At 44.0% G+C, this 19,680-nt stretch overlaps 6 protein-coding genes across 9 annotated transcripts; 4 read left to right on the top strand and 2 right to left on the bottom strand.

The window, feature by feature from the left end:
* The first annotated feature begins 234 nt into the window (after nucleotides 1–234).
* Nucleotides 235–2,319, top strand: LOC119547480 (asparagine--tRNA ligase, cytoplasmic). Its single transcript, XM_037854365.1, has 2 exons — nucleotides 235–376; nucleotides 490–2,319. Exons 1-2 carry the CDS (start codon nucleotides 343–345, stop codon nucleotides 2,130–2,132), a joined length of 1,677 nt encoding a protein of 558 aa, XP_037710293.1. The 5' UTR covers nucleotides 235–342; the 3' UTR covers nucleotides 2,133–2,319.
* On the bottom strand, nucleotides 2,273–4,159 carry LOC119547481 (general transcription factor 3C polypeptide 5). Its single transcript, XM_037854366.1, has 4 exons — nucleotides 4,026–4,159; nucleotides 3,766–3,967; nucleotides 3,576–3,705; nucleotides 2,273–3,394 (listed from the first exon to the last, which is right to left on the bottom strand). Exons 1-4 carry the CDS (start codon nucleotides 4,143–4,145, stop codon nucleotides 2,404–2,406), a joined length of 1,443 nt encoding a protein of 480 aa, XP_037710294.1. The 5' UTR covers nucleotides 4,146–4,159; the 3' UTR covers nucleotides 2,273–2,403.
* A 463-nt stretch (nucleotides 4,160–4,622) lies between these two features.
* On the top strand, nucleotides 4,623–7,551 carry LOC119548188 (pre-mRNA-splicing factor ATP-dependent RNA helicase DHX16). The gene is made up of 4 exons (XM_037855317.1): nucleotides 4,623–5,011; nucleotides 5,068–5,204; nucleotides 5,266–6,835; nucleotides 6,900–7,551. The coding sequence occupies exons 1-4, from the start codon at nucleotides 4,662–4,664 to the stop codon at nucleotides 7,525–7,527; spliced, it is 2,685 nt and encodes an 894-aa protein (XP_037711245.1). The 5' UTR covers nucleotides 4,623–4,661; the 3' UTR covers nucleotides 7,528–7,551.
* Nucleotides 7,552–7,760: 209 nt separating this feature from the next.
* On the top strand, nucleotides 7,761–9,813 carry LOC119548601 (protein l(2)37Cc). Its single transcript, XM_037855958.1, has 3 exons — nucleotides 7,761–7,874; nucleotides 8,076–8,510; nucleotides 9,040–9,813. Exons 2-3 carry the CDS (start codon nucleotides 8,079–8,081, stop codon nucleotides 9,436–9,438), a joined length of 831 nt encoding a protein of 276 aa, XP_037711886.1. The 5' UTR covers nucleotides 7,761–7,874; nucleotides 8,076–8,078; the 3' UTR covers nucleotides 9,439–9,813.
* A 2,611-nt stretch (nucleotides 9,814–12,424) lies between these two features.
* LOC119548596 (aromatic-L-amino-acid decarboxylase) lies at nucleotides 12,425–16,705 on the top strand. Of its 3 annotated transcripts, XM_037855951.1 has the most exons (4): nucleotides 12,425–12,595; nucleotides 13,214–13,362; nucleotides 13,436–13,521; nucleotides 14,809–16,705. In XM_037855951.1, the coding sequence occupies exons 2-4, from the start codon at nucleotides 13,264–13,266 to the stop codon at nucleotides 16,154–16,156; spliced, it is 1,533 nt and encodes a 510-aa protein (XP_037711879.1). In that variant the 5' UTR covers nucleotides 12,425–12,595; nucleotides 13,214–13,263; the 3' UTR covers nucleotides 16,157–16,705. The 3 variants fall into 3 exon arrangements, with proteins under 3 accessions (XP_037711879.1, XP_037711880.1, XP_037711878.1); XM_037855952.1 differs by lacking the exon at nucleotides 13,214–13,362 and having other exon boundaries at nucleotides 12,426–12,595; XM_037855950.1 differs by having other exon boundaries at nucleotides 12,426–13,362.
* Nucleotides 16,706–16,752: 47 nt separating this feature from the next.
* On the bottom strand, nucleotides 16,753–19,450 carry LOC119548600 (3,4-dihydroxyphenylacetaldehyde synthase-like). 2 transcript variants are annotated; one of them, XM_037855956.1, is made up of 3 exons: nucleotides 19,323–19,399; nucleotides 18,408–18,945; nucleotides 16,753–17,906 (listed from the first exon to the last, which is right to left on the bottom strand). In XM_037855956.1, the coding sequence occupies exons 2-3, from the start codon at nucleotides 18,720–18,722 to the stop codon at nucleotides 16,761–16,763; spliced, it is 1,461 nt and encodes a 486-aa protein (XP_037711884.1). In that variant the 5' UTR covers nucleotides 18,723–18,945; nucleotides 19,323–19,399; the 3' UTR covers nucleotides 16,753–16,760. The 2 variants fall into 2 exon arrangements, with proteins under 2 accessions (XP_037711884.1, XP_037711885.1); XM_037855957.1 differs by lacking the exon at nucleotides 18,408–18,945 and having other exon boundaries at nucleotides 19,323–19,450.
* Between the last annotated feature and the right edge of the window lie 230 nt (nucleotides 19,451–19,680).

Genomic DNA, 19,680 nt, shown 5'->3' with positions numbered 1-19,680 from the left:
AATTTTATTTTACACGTTGTAGGCAAAAGTAAATCGAGTGTTATTATCCCTAATTTGTATTATTAATTTAATAAAAACCAAACAGTGGACATTGACTTTCGTTTTATTTAAATGTAACTTCCTTTAATTTGTAGCTTTTTTAAAATTGGCGCACTAGCTTAAAAGTTTAGCTATTTATAGTCTATGCTGACAATCGGTGTTTTGCAGCACTGGCTTCCAATCGGTCTATCGCGTATCCGGCATAAGTTATCGTTTGGCAAAGTTGGCTGATGCAATTTTGTGCATATATTTGCGAGATTTGAGGACAATTCTCAGTTCAATCTTAGTCATAAATCAAACAAGATGCCTGCCGACCAGTTGGCTGAGTTAACCTTGGGTAAGATCGTCTTTAATCGCCACATATAAGGGACAACTTTTTCGTCCACGTTGCCAAACGGCCAAAAGTATCGATCTATAATGTGCAATATATATTTGTACGACCATGTGCAGGTGCTATCTTCACGTCGGAGAAAAAGGGCAGCGATGAGTCGGGCGATGGCAGTGAGTCAAAGCCCTTCAAGACCATCCTGCAGGCGATGCGTCATGCGGGCAAGGAGCCCTTCCCCACCATCTATGTGGACAGCAAGGATCCCAATGCAGCGGAGCCCTTCGAAGTGGCTGCCAAGTCGCAGCTGAAGAAGATCCAGAAACTGTTCGTCCGAGAGTCGCACAAGAACGCGGAGAAGCAGCAACGCGAGGCCGGGGATGCGGAGAAGCGCCAGCAGAATCTGGAGGAGGCTCGCAAGGTGAAGATTACGGAGGACGCCAGCCTGCCGGCGGCCCGCAGAATTCGCATCCTCGAGGGCACTGCCAACCGGGATTCGCGTGTCAAGATCTACGGCTGGGTGCATCGCCTGCGTCGTCAGGGCAAATCCCTGATCTTCATCACCCTGCGCGACGGCACCGGTTTCCTGCAGTGTGTCCTCAACGATCAGCTCTGCCAGACCTACGATGCCCTCACCCTGAGCACGGAGAGCTCTGTGATACTGTTCGGCACACTGAAACTGGTGCCAGAAGGCAAGACCGCTCCTGGGGGCCATGAACTGAACGTGGATTACTGGGAACTGATTGGTCTGGCGCCGCCCGGCGGTGCCGATACCATTCTCAACGAGGAAGCCCAGCCTGATGTCCAGCTAGACAACCGGCACATCATGATCCGTGGCGAGAACACCTCGAAGGTGCTCAAGATGCGATCCGTGGTGACGCAAGCATTCCGTGCCCACTATGAGGCGCGAGGTTACAACGAGGTGACGCCCCCAACTTTGGTGCAGACCCAGGTTGAAGGTGGCTCCACGCTCTTCAAGGTGCAGTACTTCGGCGAGGAGGCCTACCTCACCCAGAGCTCGCAGCTTTATCTGGAGACTTGCCTGCCGGCCTTGGGCGATGTCTTCACCATTTCCCAGAGCTATCGTGCGGAGCAGAGTCGCACCCGCCGGCATTTGGCTGAATATTCTCACGTCGAAGCCGAATGTCCCTTCATCACGTTCGATGATCTCCTGGATCGACTGGAGGATCTGGTCTGCGATGTGGTGGATCGTGTTCTAAAGTCCCCCTGGGGCTATTTGGTCAAGGAGCTTAACCCTGACTTCAAGCCGCCGCAGAAGCCATTCCGTCGCATGAACTACGCGGATGCCATCAAATGGCTGAAGGAGAACAACGTGACCAAGGACGATGGCACCTTCTACGAGTTCGGCGAGGACATTCCCGAGGCTCCGGAGCGCAAGATGACCGATACTATTAACGAACCCATTATGCTGTGCCGTTTCCCAGCGGAGATCAAGTCCTTCTATATGCAGCGTTGCAAGGAGGATCAGCGTCTGACCGAAAGCGTGGATGTTCTACTGCCTAATGTGGGCGAGATTGTGGGTGGATCGATGAGGATCTACGACAGCGAAGAGCTGCTCAAGGGTTATGCACGCGAAGGCCTTGATCCTAAGCCCTACTATTGGTACACTGACCAGCGCATCTATGGAACTATGCCCCATGGCGGCTATGGATTGGGACTGGAGCGTTTCCTTTGCTGGCTGCTCAACCGCTACCACATCCGAGAGGTCTGCCTGTATCCCCGATTCCTCGACAGATGCAAGCCCTAAGCAGTGGAAGAGTAGCTTTCCCATCAGCCAGCATTTACTACAGTTGAACAATATGCTGCAACGCATAATTTTAGCTTCTGCTATTGAGAATGAAATTTATTACACTTATCTGTATAACAACTAACCAATATAAAGGCTGCGCCTAAGCTTCATTTAAATGAATAAAAATGATTAAAGAGCTACAATACATCGAAAGATAAGAGTTGATTTTAATTTTTATTAAAAGTAGTATATCAACAATCTTATGCTACATTCATTTCAGTCAGTGTTCTCAGCTTGTGATATTATCAAATAGCTGCTCGATGTCGTTGTCTACAAATTGCTCTGAGTTGTTCATGACCTGCGATTCGTCCAACTCCATATCCTCCTCCTGCGTTTCCTCATCCTCGGGCTCGTCTTCCTCCTCTTCGTCGGCTTGGGTAACCGCTTCCACCTCGGCCGTGAGATTCTCCTTGCGGTAATGATTGCGCAAGAGTTCGCTAATGCTGGCACAGACAATCTGCCGCACCTGAGCATCGAATCCTGGTGGCAGCCAGCCCGTCCGCTCATTGCACACGGCACCGGTAAGCGGTGTGGGAATCTTCTCCAGCATTTCCTGGATCTTTGCCATTCGGACGTCGCAGTAACGCAGCATGCACTGACGAGAACGTGGCAATTTGTGCTCATCGAGGTAGGGATAGTCAATGTCCTGGACCAAATCGGAGACACGATCTTCGATGGGAGCGAAGGGAACATTCGCAGCCCTTCGTTGCTTTACGAATTTCTTGGCATACACAAATTCCGAGAGTCCAGTGCTGAATCGCAGCCGAAAGTCGAAGGTCTGGTAATAGCGACTATTGAAATCCTTGCGAGGATCGTAGCCAAAGCGTACATATAGAGTCCGCCAAGGACCGTTGCTAAAGTAAAACGCCAGCGAAGGTGTGATGCACTTAAGTTTGTCGTTGGTCAAACCGGATTCATACTGCAGGGCAATCCTGGTCCAAATTGGGCAGTCGTCGAATAGCTTTTTAACCAAGGCCAACTGTTCATCGGAAACGTACTTCACCTTGAGGCGCTTAAGGTTTTGGGAGTCCGCCTGGGTGGGAAAGCTGTCTACCATGTTGAACGAGACCACGCCCTGGTTGTCGTAGGTGGACTTGGACTGCACGCCCAGCACCTCGTGCTGACCATCCTCCGAGCCATCGATGCGATAGGTGCCCGAGTAGACCACGTCCACGTGGGTGAACAATTCGGGCAGGGCAAACACCTGATTGTGACGTCGTCTGTGGGAAGATAACACCAGGATTAAAAATGCTGTATAACAATGTTTGTTAGCCAAGCTAAGGACTTAGTTTATAGAATCTATAATATAGATAGACCAAGAAGAGTAATAATTAAGAATTGGTTCTTATTAATTTAAACGATTATATTCAAATTTCCTAGTTGCTTATAGAAATTACTCACTTAAAAAAGTCCAAATCGGAGGTGTCCTTTGGTTTTAACTGATCCAAAGCGTAGGTGAGCTCCTGAACAGCATTTGCATTGTCACTTCTGGGTGTCGACCAAAGGGGCAAGTATTGAAAGTCACAAAGCGCTGAGGATGAACAATAAATTAGCATAGTTATCCTGTCTTAAATCCCGAACTGCAACTCACTTTCGAAAGTGAAACTTCTGCTGCAGTGGCCCAAAACCCGGACAAAATATTCCGGAGGTCGTTGCTTGTCCTTTTTGTGACGCCTCACGGTTATTGAGAGCAGGACACCTGTTTTATCCGTGCAGTCCCCAAAAGTGGGTTTGTTGTAGGGATTCTCCGGATGGAAGTGCAAAGCCAAACGCTTTACTTCATCGCCAAGCACCTGAGAAATGGATTAAGATGATCAGCACAAGTGGCTAGAACAAGATGGCAATATTTACCTTGGACACATTGATAATGCCGCCCAGAGTGGCTATCATCCGATTAGGATTTACCACCCTGCCGGGATATTCAATTAACTCGTATTCCTTTCGCGGACTAAAACTCAACTGGCGCGACATGGTCCGAAATTGAGGTGAGTTGTAAACTAAAATCAGCTGTCAATCGAACAGTGCTGGCAGCTAGAGTTATAGCTGGAAGCGATCAAACGGTTAAAAATAGCTCGATTTTATTTTGGATTGCGTAAAATATTAAAAAAAACAGTTCGGAGTTAAAATACTTTTTTAAGCTGATTACAATAATGTATGTAAATATTAAAGTAGTAGGCCCAACAACTTAACTTTCCAGCGCAAGTTTCCGTCAAGAATAATTGTAGCATAAAATACCAGCTTTAAATAAAAAATTAAAATGCAAGTGTGTTTTAATTACGTGTAAAATTTATTTTTTCAATAAGCCCTTTGACATTTTTAATTTGTTGCCTGCTAAGAAATTAGCTGTTATTTGTAATACATTTTTATATATTGCTTTCCTCTCCTAAAAACAGCTAGATTACTAGCTAGGCGTGACAGCACTATAAGTTATCGATTTACCTATCGGAGCCGGTTTCTTTTGTTTATTATTTACTGAAATTTAAGAAAATGTCGGGTAAAAACCGGAAACGCACGGCCAGCAGCAGCAGCAGCGCCGAGGAGCCGGACAGTGAGGAGGAGTCCCGCCTGAAGGATCTGCAGGAGCGCGATGCGTTTGCCAACAGGCTCAAGCAGCGGGATGATGATCGCACGCGCAAGGTGGTGGAATCCACCGGCGGTCGCAAGGCCATCGATGAGGCCACCAAGCGCCTGAAGCTGGAGCATGAGGATCGGGACAAGATCGTGCCCCACCTGCGTGTCCAGTCGCGTCGCCAGTACTTGGAGAAGCGCAAGGACGACAAGGTGGCCGAACTGGAGGCGGACATCCTGGACGATGAATATCTCTTTGATGAGAGCGTGTAGGATGATGGCTTAATCACCTTTTTGTAATCAACTAATCCTTGTTTTCTTCTAGACTAACCAAACGGGAGAAGGAGGAGCGTCAGTACAAGAAGCAACTGTTGAACATTGCCAAGGAGCATGAAAAGGCGAGGGAATTGGAGCGCGTTCAGCGTTATCATATGCCACAGGACTTGAAGAAGGGGGAGCGATGTAAGTGAGCTATGTCTTTTGCCCCACAATGGTAAAATTGTAATCATATTTTATCCTTTAGCCGAGTATGTTGAGGTGGATGACTTTGAGAAGCAACCCAACTCAGAGCAGAAGAAATGGGAGGCGGAGCAGTTGGCCTCGGCTCGTTTCCAGTTCGGTGCCAAGGACGTAAAGGCGGAGGAGGAGTACGAGTTGCTTCTCGACGATCAGATTGATTTCATCCAAGCTCTCACTCTGGACGGAAGTCGGGAAAAATCCTCTAGCCGGCAGCCGGAACTCACGGAGAAGGAACGCAAACGTTTGACGTTGGATGAGACCAGACGATCCCTGCCCGTATATCCCTTCAAGGACGATCTAATAGCTGCTGTGAAGGAGCACCAGGTGCTCATCATCGAAGGTGAAACAGGATCAGGCAAAACCACACAGGTGCCGCAGTATCTGGTTGATGCTGGTTTCACCAAGGACAAAAAGATGATCGGGTGCACCCAGCCACGTCGAGTGGCCGCCATGTCGGTGGCAGCGCGTGTGGCCGAGGAAATGGGCGTAAAGCTGGGCAACGAGGTGGGCTACAGCATCCGTTTCGAGGACTGCACCTCAGATCGCACGATTCTCAAGTACATGACTGATGGTACGCTGCATCGAGAGTTCCTCTCGGAACCGGATCTGGCCTCCTACAGTGTGATGATCATCGACGAGGCTCACGAGCGCACATTGCACACGGACATTTTGTTTGGTCTGGTCAAGGATATTGCTCGATTTAGACCCGAGCTGAAGCTGCTTATTTCGAGTGCCACTCTGGATGCGGATAAGTTCTCTGCTTTCTTCGATGATGCCCCTATCTTTCGGATACCCGGTCGCCGCTATCCAGTGGATATCTTTTATACCAAGGCCCCGGAAGCAGACTACATCGATGCGTGTTGCGTTTCAGTTTTACAAATACATGCCACTCAGCCGTTGGGCGATATCTTGGTGTTCCTTACGGGCCAGGATGAGATCGAAACTTGCCAAGAGGTTTTGCAGGATCGCGTTAAGCGACTGGGATCTAAAATACGTGAGCTGATCGTTATTCCCGTCTATGCCAATCTTCCGAGTGATATGCAGGCCAAAATCTTTGAACCCACGCCCCCGAATGCCCGGAAAGTTATCCTTGCCACCAATATCGCAGAGACCTCGCTGACCATCGATAATATCATATATGTGATTGATCCTGGGTTTGCCAAGCAGAATAATTTCAATTCTCGTACCGGCATGGAATCGCTGATGGTGGTGCCAATTTCAAAGGCCTCTGCAAATCAGCGAGCGGGCAGAGCGGGACGCACTGCACCAGGAAAGTGTTTCCGTTTGTATACGGCATGGGCATACAAGCACGAATTGGAGGATAACACAGTTCCGGAGATACAGCGAATTAATCTGGGCAATGCGGTGCTGATGCTGAAGGCTTTGGGGATCAACGATCTAATACACTTTGACTTCCTGGATCCCCCGCCGCACGAGACTTTGGTTTTGGCTTTGGAGCAGCTGTATGCCCTGGGTGCACTTAATCACCATGGAGAGCTGACCAAGTTAGGAAGGCGAATGGCCGAGTTTCCAGTGGATCCCATGATGGGCAAGATGCTGCTAGCAAGCGAAAAGTAAGTAATTGTATATGCACCTAGATGGTTTTTTTTAATAACTTGCATCTTGTGCCCTTTTAAGATACAAATGCTCCGAGGAAATGGTGACCATTGCAGCCATGCTCTCCGTGAACAGCGCCATCTTCTATAGACCCAAGGACAAAATCATTCACGCAGACACCGCCCGCAAGAACTTCAATCACATGCACGGTGATCACCTGAGTCTGCTGCAGGTGTATAATCAGTGGGCGGAGACGGATTACAGCACCCAATGGTGTTACGAGAACTTCATCCAGTACAGGTCCATGAAGCGGGCTCGAGATGTGCGGGAGCAGCTGGTTGGACTCATGCAGCGTGTGGAAATCGACATGGTCAGCTGCCTGCCAGAGACTGTAAATGTTCGCAAGGCAGCCACCGCTGGATATTTCTACCATGTAGCGCGTCTCTCTAAGGGAGGTCACTACAAGACGATCAAGCACAACCAGACGGTGATGATACATCCAAATTCTTCGCTTTTTGAGGAGCTGCCTCGGTGGGTGCTCTACCATGAGCTGGTGTTCACCTCCAAGGAGTACATGCGTCAGGTGATCGAGATCGAGAGCAAGTGGCTGCTGGAGGTGGCACCGCACTATTATAAAGCCAAGGAACTGGAGGATTCAACGAATAAGAAGATGCCAAAGGTCACTGGGCGGGCCGAAATGGCGCATTAATATGGGGGTTATTAGTTTCAAATTAAAAACCATTTATTTTGTTCCCAAATTTAAGAATGGTTTTTTATATTTTACAAAACCAAAAAATATTTGTTGATTTCATTTGATATTCAAATGTTGGCGCTAAGATAATAAATTTATCGAAAATCTTAAGAAGTGTTCGGTGGCGCCATCTGTGTGTCCTATTCAAACACTATTACATAGAAATGTAATCGATTAGTGCTGGCGCCCTGGCAACTCTGTTTTATCGATAACAGTTGCCGTGCGGTTGGATTTTCGTGTTTTGTATTTCAAAGGGCATAATTTCACAATAATTCAATTTAATTGAAACCAAAAAGCTTTAATAAGTAAGTGTGAAGGCGGTCCGTACCATCTGCGTTGAAAATCCCACTGAACTGGTTGTAAAAACACTTAAACATCACGTTGTCCTCTGGTCATGACGATCTAACCTAAAAAGCTGATGAAATTTCCAAGTCCAGTCGGCTTTTTATTTACATACATAGTTATAAGGCAGTGACTAAATATTTAACGTTTTGTTTTTCCATTAGATAATGGCTGCTCAGTTCTTCAATCGCATCGGCCAAATGGGCCTTGGAGTGGCCGTTTTGGGTGGCGTTGTCAACTCGGCGTTATATAATGTGGAGGGCGGCCACCGGGCGGTCATCTTCGATCGCTTCACCGGCATCAAGGAGAACGTGGTCGGCGAGGGCACCCACTTCTTCATCCCGTGGGTGCAGCGGCCCATCATCTTCGATATCCGCTCGCAGCCCCGCAACGTTCCCGTGATCACCGGCAGCAAGGATCTGCAGAATGTCAACATTACGCTCCGCATCTTGTACCGTCCCATTCCCGACCAGCTGCCCAAGATCTACACAATCCTCGGCCAGGACTACGATGAGCGTGTCCTGCCCTCCATTGCTCCTGAGGTGCTGAAGGCTGTGGTCGCCCAATTCGATGCCGGCGAGCTGATCACCCAGCGTGAGGTGGGTAGCACCAGAGGAGATTACTGCATTGGTTGGCAGACATCTGGGTTCTTAGAGCTGAGAAATTGGTTGTATAATCTGTACAACTTTCACAATTGTCTTCATTACTATGTTACTTAGTACCAGCTTATTAGAGTAGGAAGTTGAAGCTGAAGATTAGGTAACAATCGACCTAATCTACAGCTTCAACTTCCTACTCCAAAAAGCTCCACACAATTTTCATATATCTACCCAGCATATTTTTAAAATGTTACAGGAACCCTTTTGTTTCCTTAAATTCTTGGAGCTTTAAAATTTGATTGAATTTGACTTCAAATTCTAAATAGTTAATATTGTTTTATAATCATTTTCTCTGTTATCATTTGTTGAAACAGACCATAAAGACAATCAAACGGATCGAAACAATCTGAACATTGTAATCCATTAAAAAAAAAAAATTTACCCCATTACTAGTTAGTATCAGTCTGTCAAACCAAGATTTTAAAGATAATTTCTTTAACACTTACTGAATATATTTACCCCCTTGCAGATGGTGTCCCAGCGTGTTTCCCAGGAGCTGACCATCCGTGCCAAGCAGTTTGGTTTCATTCTGGACGACATCTCGCTTACACACTTGACCTTTGGTCGGGAGTTTACGCTGGCCGTCGAGATGAAGCAGGTGGCCCAGCAGGAGGCTGAGAAGGCTCGTTTCGTCGTGGAGAAGGCCGAGCAGCAGAAGCTGGCCTCGATCATTTCCGCGGAGGGTGACGCCGAAGCCGCTGGCCTGCTGGCCAAGTCGTTCGGCGAGGCCGGCGACGGTCTGGTGGAGCTGCGACGTATCGAGGCCGCCGAGGATATCGCCTACCAGCTATCCAGGTCTCGCGGTGTCGCCTACTTGCCCAGCGGACAGAGCACACTGCTCAATCTGCCATCTACCATCGCGCAGTAGCTGGGTGCATCTAGTTCCGTTAAGTTGTAACTACCTATAGCATTTACTAAGTACTTTTCGATTTTGTTTCTGCTGAAATATGCACTACTCTAATGCGTTCGCCCGACTGACTGGAGAATATTAAGCGAAACAACCAAAATTTGTCTCATGTAATCGGTTTTTCCATTATCTTCCCAATCGGGTTCCAAATCCGGTCACAGTGCGCGCTCCAAATGCGTCTCAACTTTTGTTGTTTCCGTTTGAGTCGTTGGTGTGCGCGTCCTGCTGAATTGGTCCTTAAGATCTGCATCTGGCTAAGACAACTCCAGTGTATAAAAGAAACACAGACCACAAGAAAATTTCATTATGAGAAAACACAATAAATAATAAACCCTACTTGAGCTGCCTTTCTAATTCGGGAAGATTATTTTGTAATTAGGTGACTAAATAACTAAGATGAAATAATGAGAAAAGGGAACAGGGCCGTTGTATAATTAACTCGATTATATTTTTTAGAAAGCTACCAGTTTTTGTTGTAATCGTTTGTGACATTGGATTACAACATATTTGAAATTGTTTATATATAATTGTATTCCCGTTACTCGTAGTGTAAGAAGGGTATATAAGATTCGTCGGAAAGTACTTAAAAGGTAGAAGAAAGCGTTTTCGACCCTTTAAAGGGTAGGCATTCTTGATAGCCGCAGGCTCTAGAGATTCTTGCGCTGCGCTACGCCCATAACGCTAAAAATTGTCTGACGCCCATATTTATAAAGATTTTGTTACACTTTCACAATGGTATTTTGTTTTGATTATATTCAAATACCCATCTACAATTAGTTAATATCAAACCATTCATTATGAAATTAGGAAAAAGCTCTAGATGGCGCTTTGCAATCTCGGACTAACAGGTATTCGATAGTCGAGACACAGTTTTTTTTCAATTTAATTTAATTCATAAACAAATTAAATCTTGCAGTATTTTAAATTTTTATGAATTTATACAGGTAAACTATGGTTTTAAAGACCTTATACCCAGTTAATAGTTATTGCTCCACAGAGGCGTCACCTTGAATGTCAAAATCTTGAAAAAGCTGAAAACAATTCTTGTTTACCCTGATATTTACTAACCAAATTGATTATTATAATTCTTATCGCTCACTATTAAATACGTGCCCCTTTAAAGCTCCTCTATTTGATACGGACCAAATATTCCACGGCTTATCTCCACTCTCTTTCACCTCTTCTGCTTTGTTATGCAATCCCCCTCTTCAAGGCGCCATTCGACCCCCATAAACGCCATGGTCTACTATTCATTCGCAACTCAAGTCAGCCATAAATCAAATTGTAGTATTCTTTGCCCCAATCGACCCGAACTTCAGCCACCCGTAAAGAGGCACAATGTGGGTGGCTGGGTGTTTTGGGAGGCTGGATGGTTGGGCGGTGCACCCAACGCATTAAAATCGAAAGCAGAGTCGTTGGCATGGCATATAAATCTGTTGATTCAGTCAAGTGATTTGCCAAAGTGGCTTCGTTGAAATGTCAGGCACACACACTTCTTTCGCACTCAGCAACAGTTGGTCCACCAGCAGAACTCCCATCAACCCCAAACAAAAAAAAAAATGGTATGATATAATAGTCAAATTTAATGATGTAAAATCATTTTGGTGCTGATATTTATTTTCAATTTTTAAATAAAACTTGTGAGTGGGTGACTTTTTTAGCACTAACTCAACAAATATAAATTTTTTTTAGGAGAGGGATTTGAACTTGATTTTTACCACAACTAAAAAATATTCTACTTTATGTAAAAGGTGGTAAGTTCATCTCATCTTCATTTATTTTTGTAAAGACTAAACAATTTTTTTAGCACTAACTCAACAAATATATTTTTTTTTTAGGAGAGGGATTTGAACTTGCTTTTTACCACAATTAAAAAATATTCTACTTTATGTAATATGTGGTAAGTTCATCTCATCTTCATTTAATTTTTTAAAATACAAAAATGACTTGAAATTAATTACGTTTCCTTTTTTTTTCTCTGTGCACTTCATACTCCCCATTCAAAAGGCTCAGCCTAGCCCACTTCCCCTAGTACAACGGGAAAGTGAGTGAGGATGCGATTATTTGACGTCACAAGCCCATGAGCGGTTCAAAGTCACGTCATATGTGATGCTTTGAAAACCGGTTCCGCAGAGGCGCGTAAAGCGTGCCATAACGCAGTATAATCCATTTCTTGCCTCTTCTATGAATCTTAATTTGTTTATCTCATTTTTCGTGATTTTGTATTTTCTACGGAGCTCAAGAAAAACCCTGCTTTGAGTGACTCATGAAGGGGGATTCCTGCCGCGATCGCTTTCTTTTTCTTAAGGTGGAGTTGATCAGCACGTGAGGAGAATACAAAACAAACTTTAATGGCTTTATAAAGAAGATTCAAATGGTTTTACATTTTTAAAAGCTGATTCAAAATATTAGGCCTATTACAAATATTTTATTAGTTTTTTTAAAAGCTGTAAAATGTTTTTGAGGTCAAAAAGATGTAGCACAAATGGTTAAAGGTTTTCAAAATGAGTTTATTTTTAACGTTAAAAAACAAATTAAGAATTGTTTCAGTTTTTTAGGCTCTTTGATCATTAAGCCTTTAAGTAAAACATAATAATGTTAAACGTTATATTATAAACCCCGAAAAATATTTTTAATTTTAAAACTCTCTAAAAATTTTGATATATCTTTTTGAAACTGATATAGGTAGAATTCCAAACTTCAGCGGATCCGATACAGTAAACTGCACCTTTTCTGATAACAAGTTCACTTCCCAGTTTACTGAGTCACCCATAAATTAATGCATGTTCCGTAAAAATCCCCGAAAATCACCTGTAGAACGTGAAGAATGTATTTTTACAACCCGTTGCCGAAGTTCAGCGGCAGTGGATGTGGATTGAAATTGAACCGGTCCTGCGGAACTGGCAGCGCAGCTGGCCGGGCTTTAAAAGCCTTGGCCAAGAGCGAGCAGCGCTCAGTTAAGAGGAGAACGTCGAGCGCACAGCAGCAGGCCATTCAAGCGATTCCACACAGAATATACTATAAATAGTTGCAGCTAAAAACCACCAAGGCAAACTCAAGTCGGGCAAAGATTTAGTTCGAAACGGAAACAAAGCTCGAGAAGTGCAAATAATTAAAGGTAGTTAGTTAAAGTGTACACGTGTGTGCCTTTGGGTTTTTAAATACCCAGAGTGCTTGGCCAACATAATGAGTGCATGAGAAAAAAAATAAATTTCGTGGCTAACGCTGCGTATACTTAATGTGGTTTAACAATATGTACATTTTATATATATGTATCTAAAACTGGGCATCTAGCCTTGCTTTACTTTAATTTCTATGCTCCCCTGAGCATTCTTTAATGCCTAAATTTTCCAACTTTTGGTATCTGCATGTTTGTGTATCTATTAAAATTTGTTTTTGTGTGCTTATTTGCTGGCAACAAGTCGCCATCTCAATGCCAACTTGTTTGAGTTGATAAAATGTGAATTGAGAAAAAAATAATCCAGTAACAATTAATGCAAGAATGCATTAAACATTCTAATTATCATATTCGTTAACAGTTCATACTTAAGCAAAGCATTCAAGCAAAACAAAAACACTTTAAAGTATTCTCTTCATTTTAATACTATGTAATTAACAGTTTGGTTCATTATTAAGTAAGCACTAACCATACAAATCGCAACTGCTAATGATAAGCACTATCTACAAATAACCCAACAGCACCATTTTAATAATCGCACATGTTCCCTTCTATCAGCACTAATCACTTGAATCCATTATAAAAAAAAAAACTTCACCAAACTTAAAATGAGCAAATTGCCCACTAATAACATTAGCCCATCAAAACAAAGTAATGGTAATGGTATAGCTAACATTTTGGAAGATAAGCTGGATCCCAAGGTTTCGGTATGTCTATAGGGCTTTGCAGGCCCCAACAAAAATCCATATTGACCTATTTATTTTAACCACGCACCAAAAGATCGACATGGAGGCACCGGAGTTCAAGGATTTTGCCAAAACAATGGTGGATTTTATAGCAGAGTATTTGGAGAACATACGCGAAAGGTAAGCGAGTGAATGAGTGTTTCTCAATTAGCTTAAATTACATTTGATTTGTCTCACTCGGTGATACATACAGAATTTATTTATATGGAATCTGTTGCTTGACCTCAACGCTTTGCGTTCAATTCGAAAGTTCGTTCTGTTCGATTCCGGGCAAGTGAATGACATTTAGCACACGTTTGAGCATTAGTCATGGGAAAGTCGCGTCGATCGGACCTATGCATTGTTATATATATAAATATTATATATATTTTTACAAAGGCCTTTTAAGCGGCCTTCCCACTTTGCTTTAATGCCAATTACTTTCACAGAGTTTTTTGCTATTTTTATGAGCCTAAAACTAATTAATTATTGCGGCAGTAAAAAGGTTTTTTAAAGTTGGCGTGTCAAGGTCGATTTTTATGTAGATATAATTGTACTATACTACAAACACCTTGGCCAAAAACGACTGGGGTTGCATTATTCTTCGGCAATTCTAACGGTTTCGTTTCCATTACCCTGAAAACCCGAGTCGGTTAAGTAATCAATTTTATTACATTGTACTATAAATAGCACCTGCTGAGATTGCTCGCCCATTTACATTCACTGAAATTATAAAATTAAAAACAGGTTATTTTAAAATCAACTTTTACTAATGACAGTGACTATATATTTTGATTGAATTTATTTATAAAGAAAAGTGGAATAACTTTTGTTTCTTGGAGAGTTAGCTTCGTTGAGTTCTAAAGTTCTATATTATAATATTTCAAAGAACTTTACATTTCTATATAATTTTTCTAGACCCTTCTGATTTTACGTGTTTTTAAACAGAAGAAAATTTAAATCACGATGTTATCAGCTTTTGCTATCTTTATCGCAAAATTATTAATTTATAAATAGGTTATTTTAAAATCAACTCTTACTAATGAAATATGAAATATATATTATGATATAAAAATGCTCTAACTTCTTTTTTAAAGTTTTGTGGTTCTATACTATTATTATATATTTTTTTCATTTCCATTTATTTTTCTAAGCCCCTGAGATTTTTCCCTGAATTGGAACAGAAGGAAAATAAAACCCTGTCGTTATAAGCTTTTGCTATCTTTATCCTTTCCATTAGAACTTTGTTACATATTCCTATTGATTTTTGCTGCCACTGGCAACAAGTGGGGGTTGCTCCGCCCACTCCTTTTCGCCCGATTCCTGATTGCTTTGTGGGCTAACTGAGTTTCACAGCCAATTAGCAAGAAGCTTTTCCTGAATGGCCCAAATGAAATCAAGAGGCTAATGCAATTATACTCTTTACAGGCGCGTTCTGCCGGAAGTGAAGCCCGGGTACCTGAAGCCCTTGATTCCGGATGAGGCGCCCGAGAAGCCGGAGAAGTGGCAGGATGTGATGGAAGACATCGAACGCGTCATCATGCCGGGAGTGACCCACTGGCACAGTCCCAAGTTCCACGCCTATTTCCCCACGGCCAACTCGTATCCAGCGATTGTGGCCGATATGCTGAGTGGTGCGATTGCCTGCATAGGATTCACCTGGATCGCCAGTCCTGCGTGCACGGAACTGGAAGTGGTCATGATGGATTGGCTGGGCAAGATGCTGGATTTGCCCGCTGAATTTCTGGCCTGTTCGGGTGGCAAGGGAGGCGGTGTCATCCAGGGAACGGCCAGTGAGTCCACATTGGTAGCTCTTCTGGGAGCCAAGGCCAAAAAGGTGAAGGAAGTCAAGGAGCAGCATCCGGAGTGGGATGAGCACACCATTTTGGGCAAACTGGTGGGCTACTGTTCGGATCAAGCTCACTCCTCCGTGGAGAGGGCTGGTCTTCTGGGAGGTGTAAGGCTACGTTCGGTGCCCTCGGTAAATCACCGGATGCGTGGTGATGCTTTGGACAAGGCCATCGAAGAGGATCTGGCCAAGGGTTTGATTCCCTTCTATGCCGTCGTTACGCTGGGCACCACCAACTCCTGTGCCTTCGACTACCTGGACGAGTGTGGACCCGTGGGCAACAAGCACAATGTGTGGATCCATGTGGATGCCGCCTATGCCGGTTCCGCTTTCATTTGCCCCGAGTATCGCCACCTGATGAAGGGTATCGAATCGGCAGACTCCTTCAACTTCAACCCACACAAATGGATGCTGGTGAACTTCGACTGCTCGGCCATGTGGCTGAAGGATCCCAGTTGGGTGGTCAACGCCTTCAATGTGGATCCTCTGTATCTAAAGCACGATATGCAGGGATCAGCTCCGGATTACCGCCACTGGCAAATCCCATTGGGACGTCGTTTCCGCGCCTTGAAGCTCTGGTTCGTCCTGCGACTCTACGGCGTGGAGAATCTCCAGGCGCACATCCGTAGGCATTGCAACTTTGCCAAGCAATTCGGTGATCTCTGCGTGGCGGACTCCAGATTTGAACTGGCCGCCGAGGTTAATATGGGACTGGTCTGTTTCCGGTTGAAGGGCAACAACGAGCAGAATGAAGTTCTGCTGAAGCGTATCAACGGACGCGGCAACATTCACATGGTTCCTGCCAAGATCAAGGATGTGTACTTCCTGCGTATGGCCATTTGTTCACGTTTTACCCAATCCGAGGATATGGAGTACTCCTGGAAGGAGGTCAGTGCCGCTGCTGATGAGTTGGAAAAGGAGAAGTAATGTGGTTGTACGAGGGTCTGTTTCGGGTTTTATCTATAAAAGAAAATATAACAATTTCATTATAATAAGATGTTAAAGAATGGACCAAGCTACCACAAGTATTTCGACTTTAAAGTAAAGTATTTTAATGTGACATCATTTGAAATTAATAGCGGAACAGACCTTTAACTATAACTCATTTGCGACATGTTTAGGGAATTTACATCGCAACAAAAGATGGCAGGTTTACTCTCCTCCATCGCTTCATTAGTATTTAAGTGTCCTATCCTCGTATTGTTGATGTTGTTAATGCTTTTATTGTTAACGTTATACGCATAATTAAAACATATTGTATTCTGCTTAAAAATACAAACGATTGTAACTATAAATTTTGACTAGTTTGATTCTAAGCCGATACTTTATACAAGAGATGTTGGGCGGCCGAGAGACCTGCGAGTCCAGCGCCGATTACCCTATCCAGGCATTCTGGCGACAATACATTTTCAAGAGATTTTATTTAATGATTCAAAAACTTCATTAAACTTTATTTATAAAAACGTGTTAAACTAACTACTGTATTTTCGTTGGTCAGATGGATTTGAAAGTGTTGCGTAAGATCGGCCATTTATCCCGCCTTGCGAATGATCAGTGATTGCTCCTTCTGCAGATCCGTCAATTGGGATTCGATCTCCTCCCAGGCGAAATCAATGTCGGATGCTTTGGGATCTATTCCGCATACAGCGAATCTTAGGAACTGACGACCCGCATGCTCGGCCCTAACCATATAGATCTTCTTGCGATCCATGAGACGCTGCAAGAGCTGGGTCGTAATCTCATTATCACCTTTTGGACGGAAGCAAACCAATCCCAGAGCTCGGGGAGCCACCAGCTCGAAGCGGGAATCCTTGATCACCAGTTGCTCAAAGTGTTTGCCCAACTTGATGTGTTTCCGGACATGATTCCTCAAGCCCTCGGCACCGAAAGTCCGGAATGTGATCCAAACTTTCAGAGCTCGGAAGCGACGACCCAGTGGAATTTGCCAATGCCGGAAATCGGGTATTTGCGACTGTCCCTCGCGCTTGTGCTTCAGATATATGCGATCCACATTGAAGCTATCGACCACCTTGTTGGCATCCCGCAGCCACATGGCCGTGCAATCGAAGTTGACCAGCATGAACTTGTGCAGATTGAAGTTCAGCGAGTCCACACGATCCAAACCCTTTCGCAGATCCGAGCATTCGTCCAGGGCAAAGGCTCCGCCCGCATAGGCGGCATCCACATGAAGCCACACCTTGAATTCCTCGCAGACGGCGGACAAGGTCTCGATATCGTCATAGGCACAAGTGCCCGTGGTGCCCAGTGTGGCAATGCAGATTAATGGAATCTTGCCAGCCGCCACATCTTCCTCGATGGCCTGCTTCAGGGTCTCTCCTCTGAGTACGAAATCCTCTCCAGCTGGGAGCAGCCTCATGGGCACGGCCGCCAAAACACCAGCCCTCTCAATGCAGCTGTTACTCTGATCCGAGGAGTAGGCCACCAAGCGACCTCGTACCTCGCTTTCGCTGACCTCCGGATGCGATTCCCTGTAGCTGACCACAGCCTGTTCCCGGGCAGCCAGGACAGCCACCAGAGCCGACTCGCTGGCCGATCCTTGGATAATACCGCCACCGGGTCCCTCGCTGGCGTGTAGAAAGTGGGCGGGCAGCTTCAGGAACTTGGCCAGCCAGTCCATGACCACCATTTCCAGTTCCGTGCAGGCGGGACTACAGATCTGTGGGGGAGAATGCGAGAATGTTAAATTTATCCATTTTATATATCAATACTATATGGGGTACAAAAAAAAAAAAACACTTAGACATTTTTTAAATTAAAAAGTAATACAAAAATAAATTAGGGGTAAGTTTTTAACATTTAAAACAAGTCTTGGAACTAGTATGTGTCAATGTAAATATAAAGGGTAATCACCTAATTTTAGATTAACATGCAGACGATAAAGCAGACCATAATCCTGAATTTAGATTTAAATGAGCGTAAGATATTGGTTCTACATTTGTGAAAACTTTTTCTAGAGTTAGGAAACGCAGTAAATATATTCCAAAACTTTCCTATACAACCGATTCTAAGTTAATATACCTGTCAATGAGTTTATCTATTACTCAGTTTATTTATATATATGCTTCTTACTATCCCGTAAATTATTATTAAGTTTATTAAGCTGCTAAAAAAATTTAATATAAATTTAATGCGAGATTTCCCCGACTATCTGACCTACCCAGCTGAATCCGATGATGCCGAACCCACCGGCCAGCATCTCACCCACAATGGAGGGATATGATGTGCTAGAGGGATAATATGCATGCATATTGGGCGATTGCCAGTGGGTGAGACCCGGCTTGATCACGCGATTGATGTCCCCAAGGACTTCTTTCCACGACTCGGGCTTGTCCGGCATCTCTGTGGGCAGCAGGTCCAGAAGATAGCCCGGCTCCACACTGGGCAGCACCTCGTTATCCCGAATATTCTCCAGATAGTCGGCCATAAAGTCAAGGGCCGCACTGCCGAATTCCCGAAACTCCTTGGCATCCATTTTCTATTTGCACTTTTCACGTTCTGTTTGTTTTTTGTTTTACTTTTCCGTTTTCGATTTGTTTAAACAACACAATTCCCAATTGGATCCGTTGATGCTACTCCAAGTCGCCTGAGGTTCTGAAACTGATCGTCGGTGACGACTTGCTTTTATACATCAGCTTCTCTGCACAGCCTCCAGAACTGCCAGCTCAGCCGCTTTCCAAAATCGGTCTATTTCAGATCTGAAGGAACTGTACATACAAATTTCTAAACGATGCTAAAGTTTTAAAAGGTATTTGACCTAATAACAATAACGTCTAGAGTTTTTATACAATACAGCTATTCTTAGAAATAATATCTAAGTTTTCTCTACAAAGTGCTAAAGTTTTAAAAGGTATTTGATCTAATAACAATAACGTCTAGAGTTCTTATTTACTGATACAGCTATTCTTAGAAATAATATCTAAGTTTTCCCTACACAATGGCACGCCAAGAGTGCAAAATCTTTAAGTTACGTGACGTAAGCAGGCACGTGGAGTATAGTCCAAACGATCATATATTCTTTAATTTCGGCCAAAGTTATTGTTACCAACTGAAAGAGTTTCTAAAGTCTACTTACTTTTCCCACTTTTTTGTTGAGGCTTTAGTTTCGCTTTTTACGCGGCAACATCCACATGGTTCCTGCCAAGATCAAGGATGTCTACTTTCTGCGTATGGCCATTTGCTCACGTTTTACCCAGTCCGAGGATATGGAGTACTCCTGGAAGGAGGTCAGTGCCGCTGCTGATGAATTGGAAAAGGAGAAGTAATGTGGTTTTACAAGGGTCAATTTCATTATTACAAGATGTTAAAGAATGGACCAAGCTACCACAGGTATTTCGACTTTAAAGTAAAGTATTTTAATGTGACTATGTGAAATTAAGAGCGGAACATACCTATAACTATAACTCATTTGCGACACGTTTAGGGAATTTAAA

The sequence above is a fragment of the Drosophila subpulchrella genome, chromosome 2L (assembly GCF_014743375.2).
Source record: "Drosophila subpulchrella strain 33 F10 #4 breed RU33 chromosome 2L, RU_Dsub_v1.1 Primary Assembly, whole genome shotgun sequence".
In the NCBI taxonomy this organism is placed as follows: domain Eukaryota; kingdom Metazoa; phylum Arthropoda; class Insecta; order Diptera; family Drosophilidae; genus Drosophila; species Drosophila subpulchrella.
Note: the sequence above shows the minus strand (reverse complement) of the source record. Positions and strands in the feature narration are given on the sequence as shown.

Coding starts and splice junctions, on each gene's coding strand:
- LOC119548188 (XM_037855317.1), top strand. CDS start 4,662: ATGTCGGGTAAAAACCGGAAACGCACGGCCAGCAGCAGCAGCAGCGCC. Junction 5,012..5,067: donor TATCTCTTTGATGAGAGCGT/GTAGGATGATGG, acceptor GTTTTCTTCTAG/ACTAACCAAACGGGAGAAGG. Junction 6,836..6,899: donor ATGCTGCTAGCAAGCGAAAA/GTAAGTAATTGT, acceptor TGCCCTTTTAAG/ATACAAATGCTCCGAGGAAA.
- LOC119548596 (XM_037855951.1), top strand. CDS start 13,264: ATGAGCAAATTGCCCACTAATAACATTAGCCCATCAAAACAAAGTAAT. Junction 13,363..13,435: donor AGCTGGATCCCAAGGTTTCG/GTATGTCTATAG, acceptor ACGCACCAAAAG/ATCGACATGGAGGCACCGGA. Junction 13,522..14,808: donor TTGGAGAACATACGCGAAAG/GTAAGCGAGTGA, acceptor TACTCTTTACAG/GCGCGTTCTGCCGGAAGTGA.
- LOC119548600 (XM_037855956.1), bottom strand. CDS start 18,722: ATGGATGCCAAGGAGTTTCGGGAATTCGGCAGTGCGGCCCTTGACTTT. Junction 17,907..18,407: donor GCATCATCGGATTCAGCTGG/GTAGGTCAGATA, acceptor TCTCCCCCACAG/ATCTGTAGTCCCGCCTGCAC.
- LOC119547480 (XM_037854365.1), top strand. CDS start 343: ATGCCTGCCGACCAGTTGGCTGAGTTAACCTTGG. Junction 377..489: donor GTTGGCTGAGTTAACCTTGG/GTAAGATCGTCT, acceptor GACCATGTGCAG/GTGCTATCTTCACGTCGGAG.
- LOC119547481 (XM_037854366.1), bottom strand. CDS start 4,145: ATGTCGCGCCAGTTGAGTTTTAGTCCGCGAAAGGAATACGAGTTAATT. Junction 3,968..4,025: donor GCATTATCAATGTGTCCAAG/GTAAATATTGCC, acceptor TCCATTTCTCAG/GTGCTTGGCGATGAAGTAAA. Junction 3,706..3,765: donor CAGAAGTTTCACTTTCGAAA/GTGAGTTGCAGT, acceptor GTTCATCCTCAG/CGCTTTGTGACTTTCAATAC.
- LOC119548601 (XM_037855958.1), top strand. CDS start 8,079: ATGGCTGCTCAGTTCTTCAATCGCATCGGCCAAATGGGCCTTGGAGTG. Junction 8,511..9,039: donor AGCTGATCACCCAGCGTGAG/GTGGGTAGCACC, acceptor ACCCCCTTGCAG/ATGGTGTCCCAGCGTGTTTC.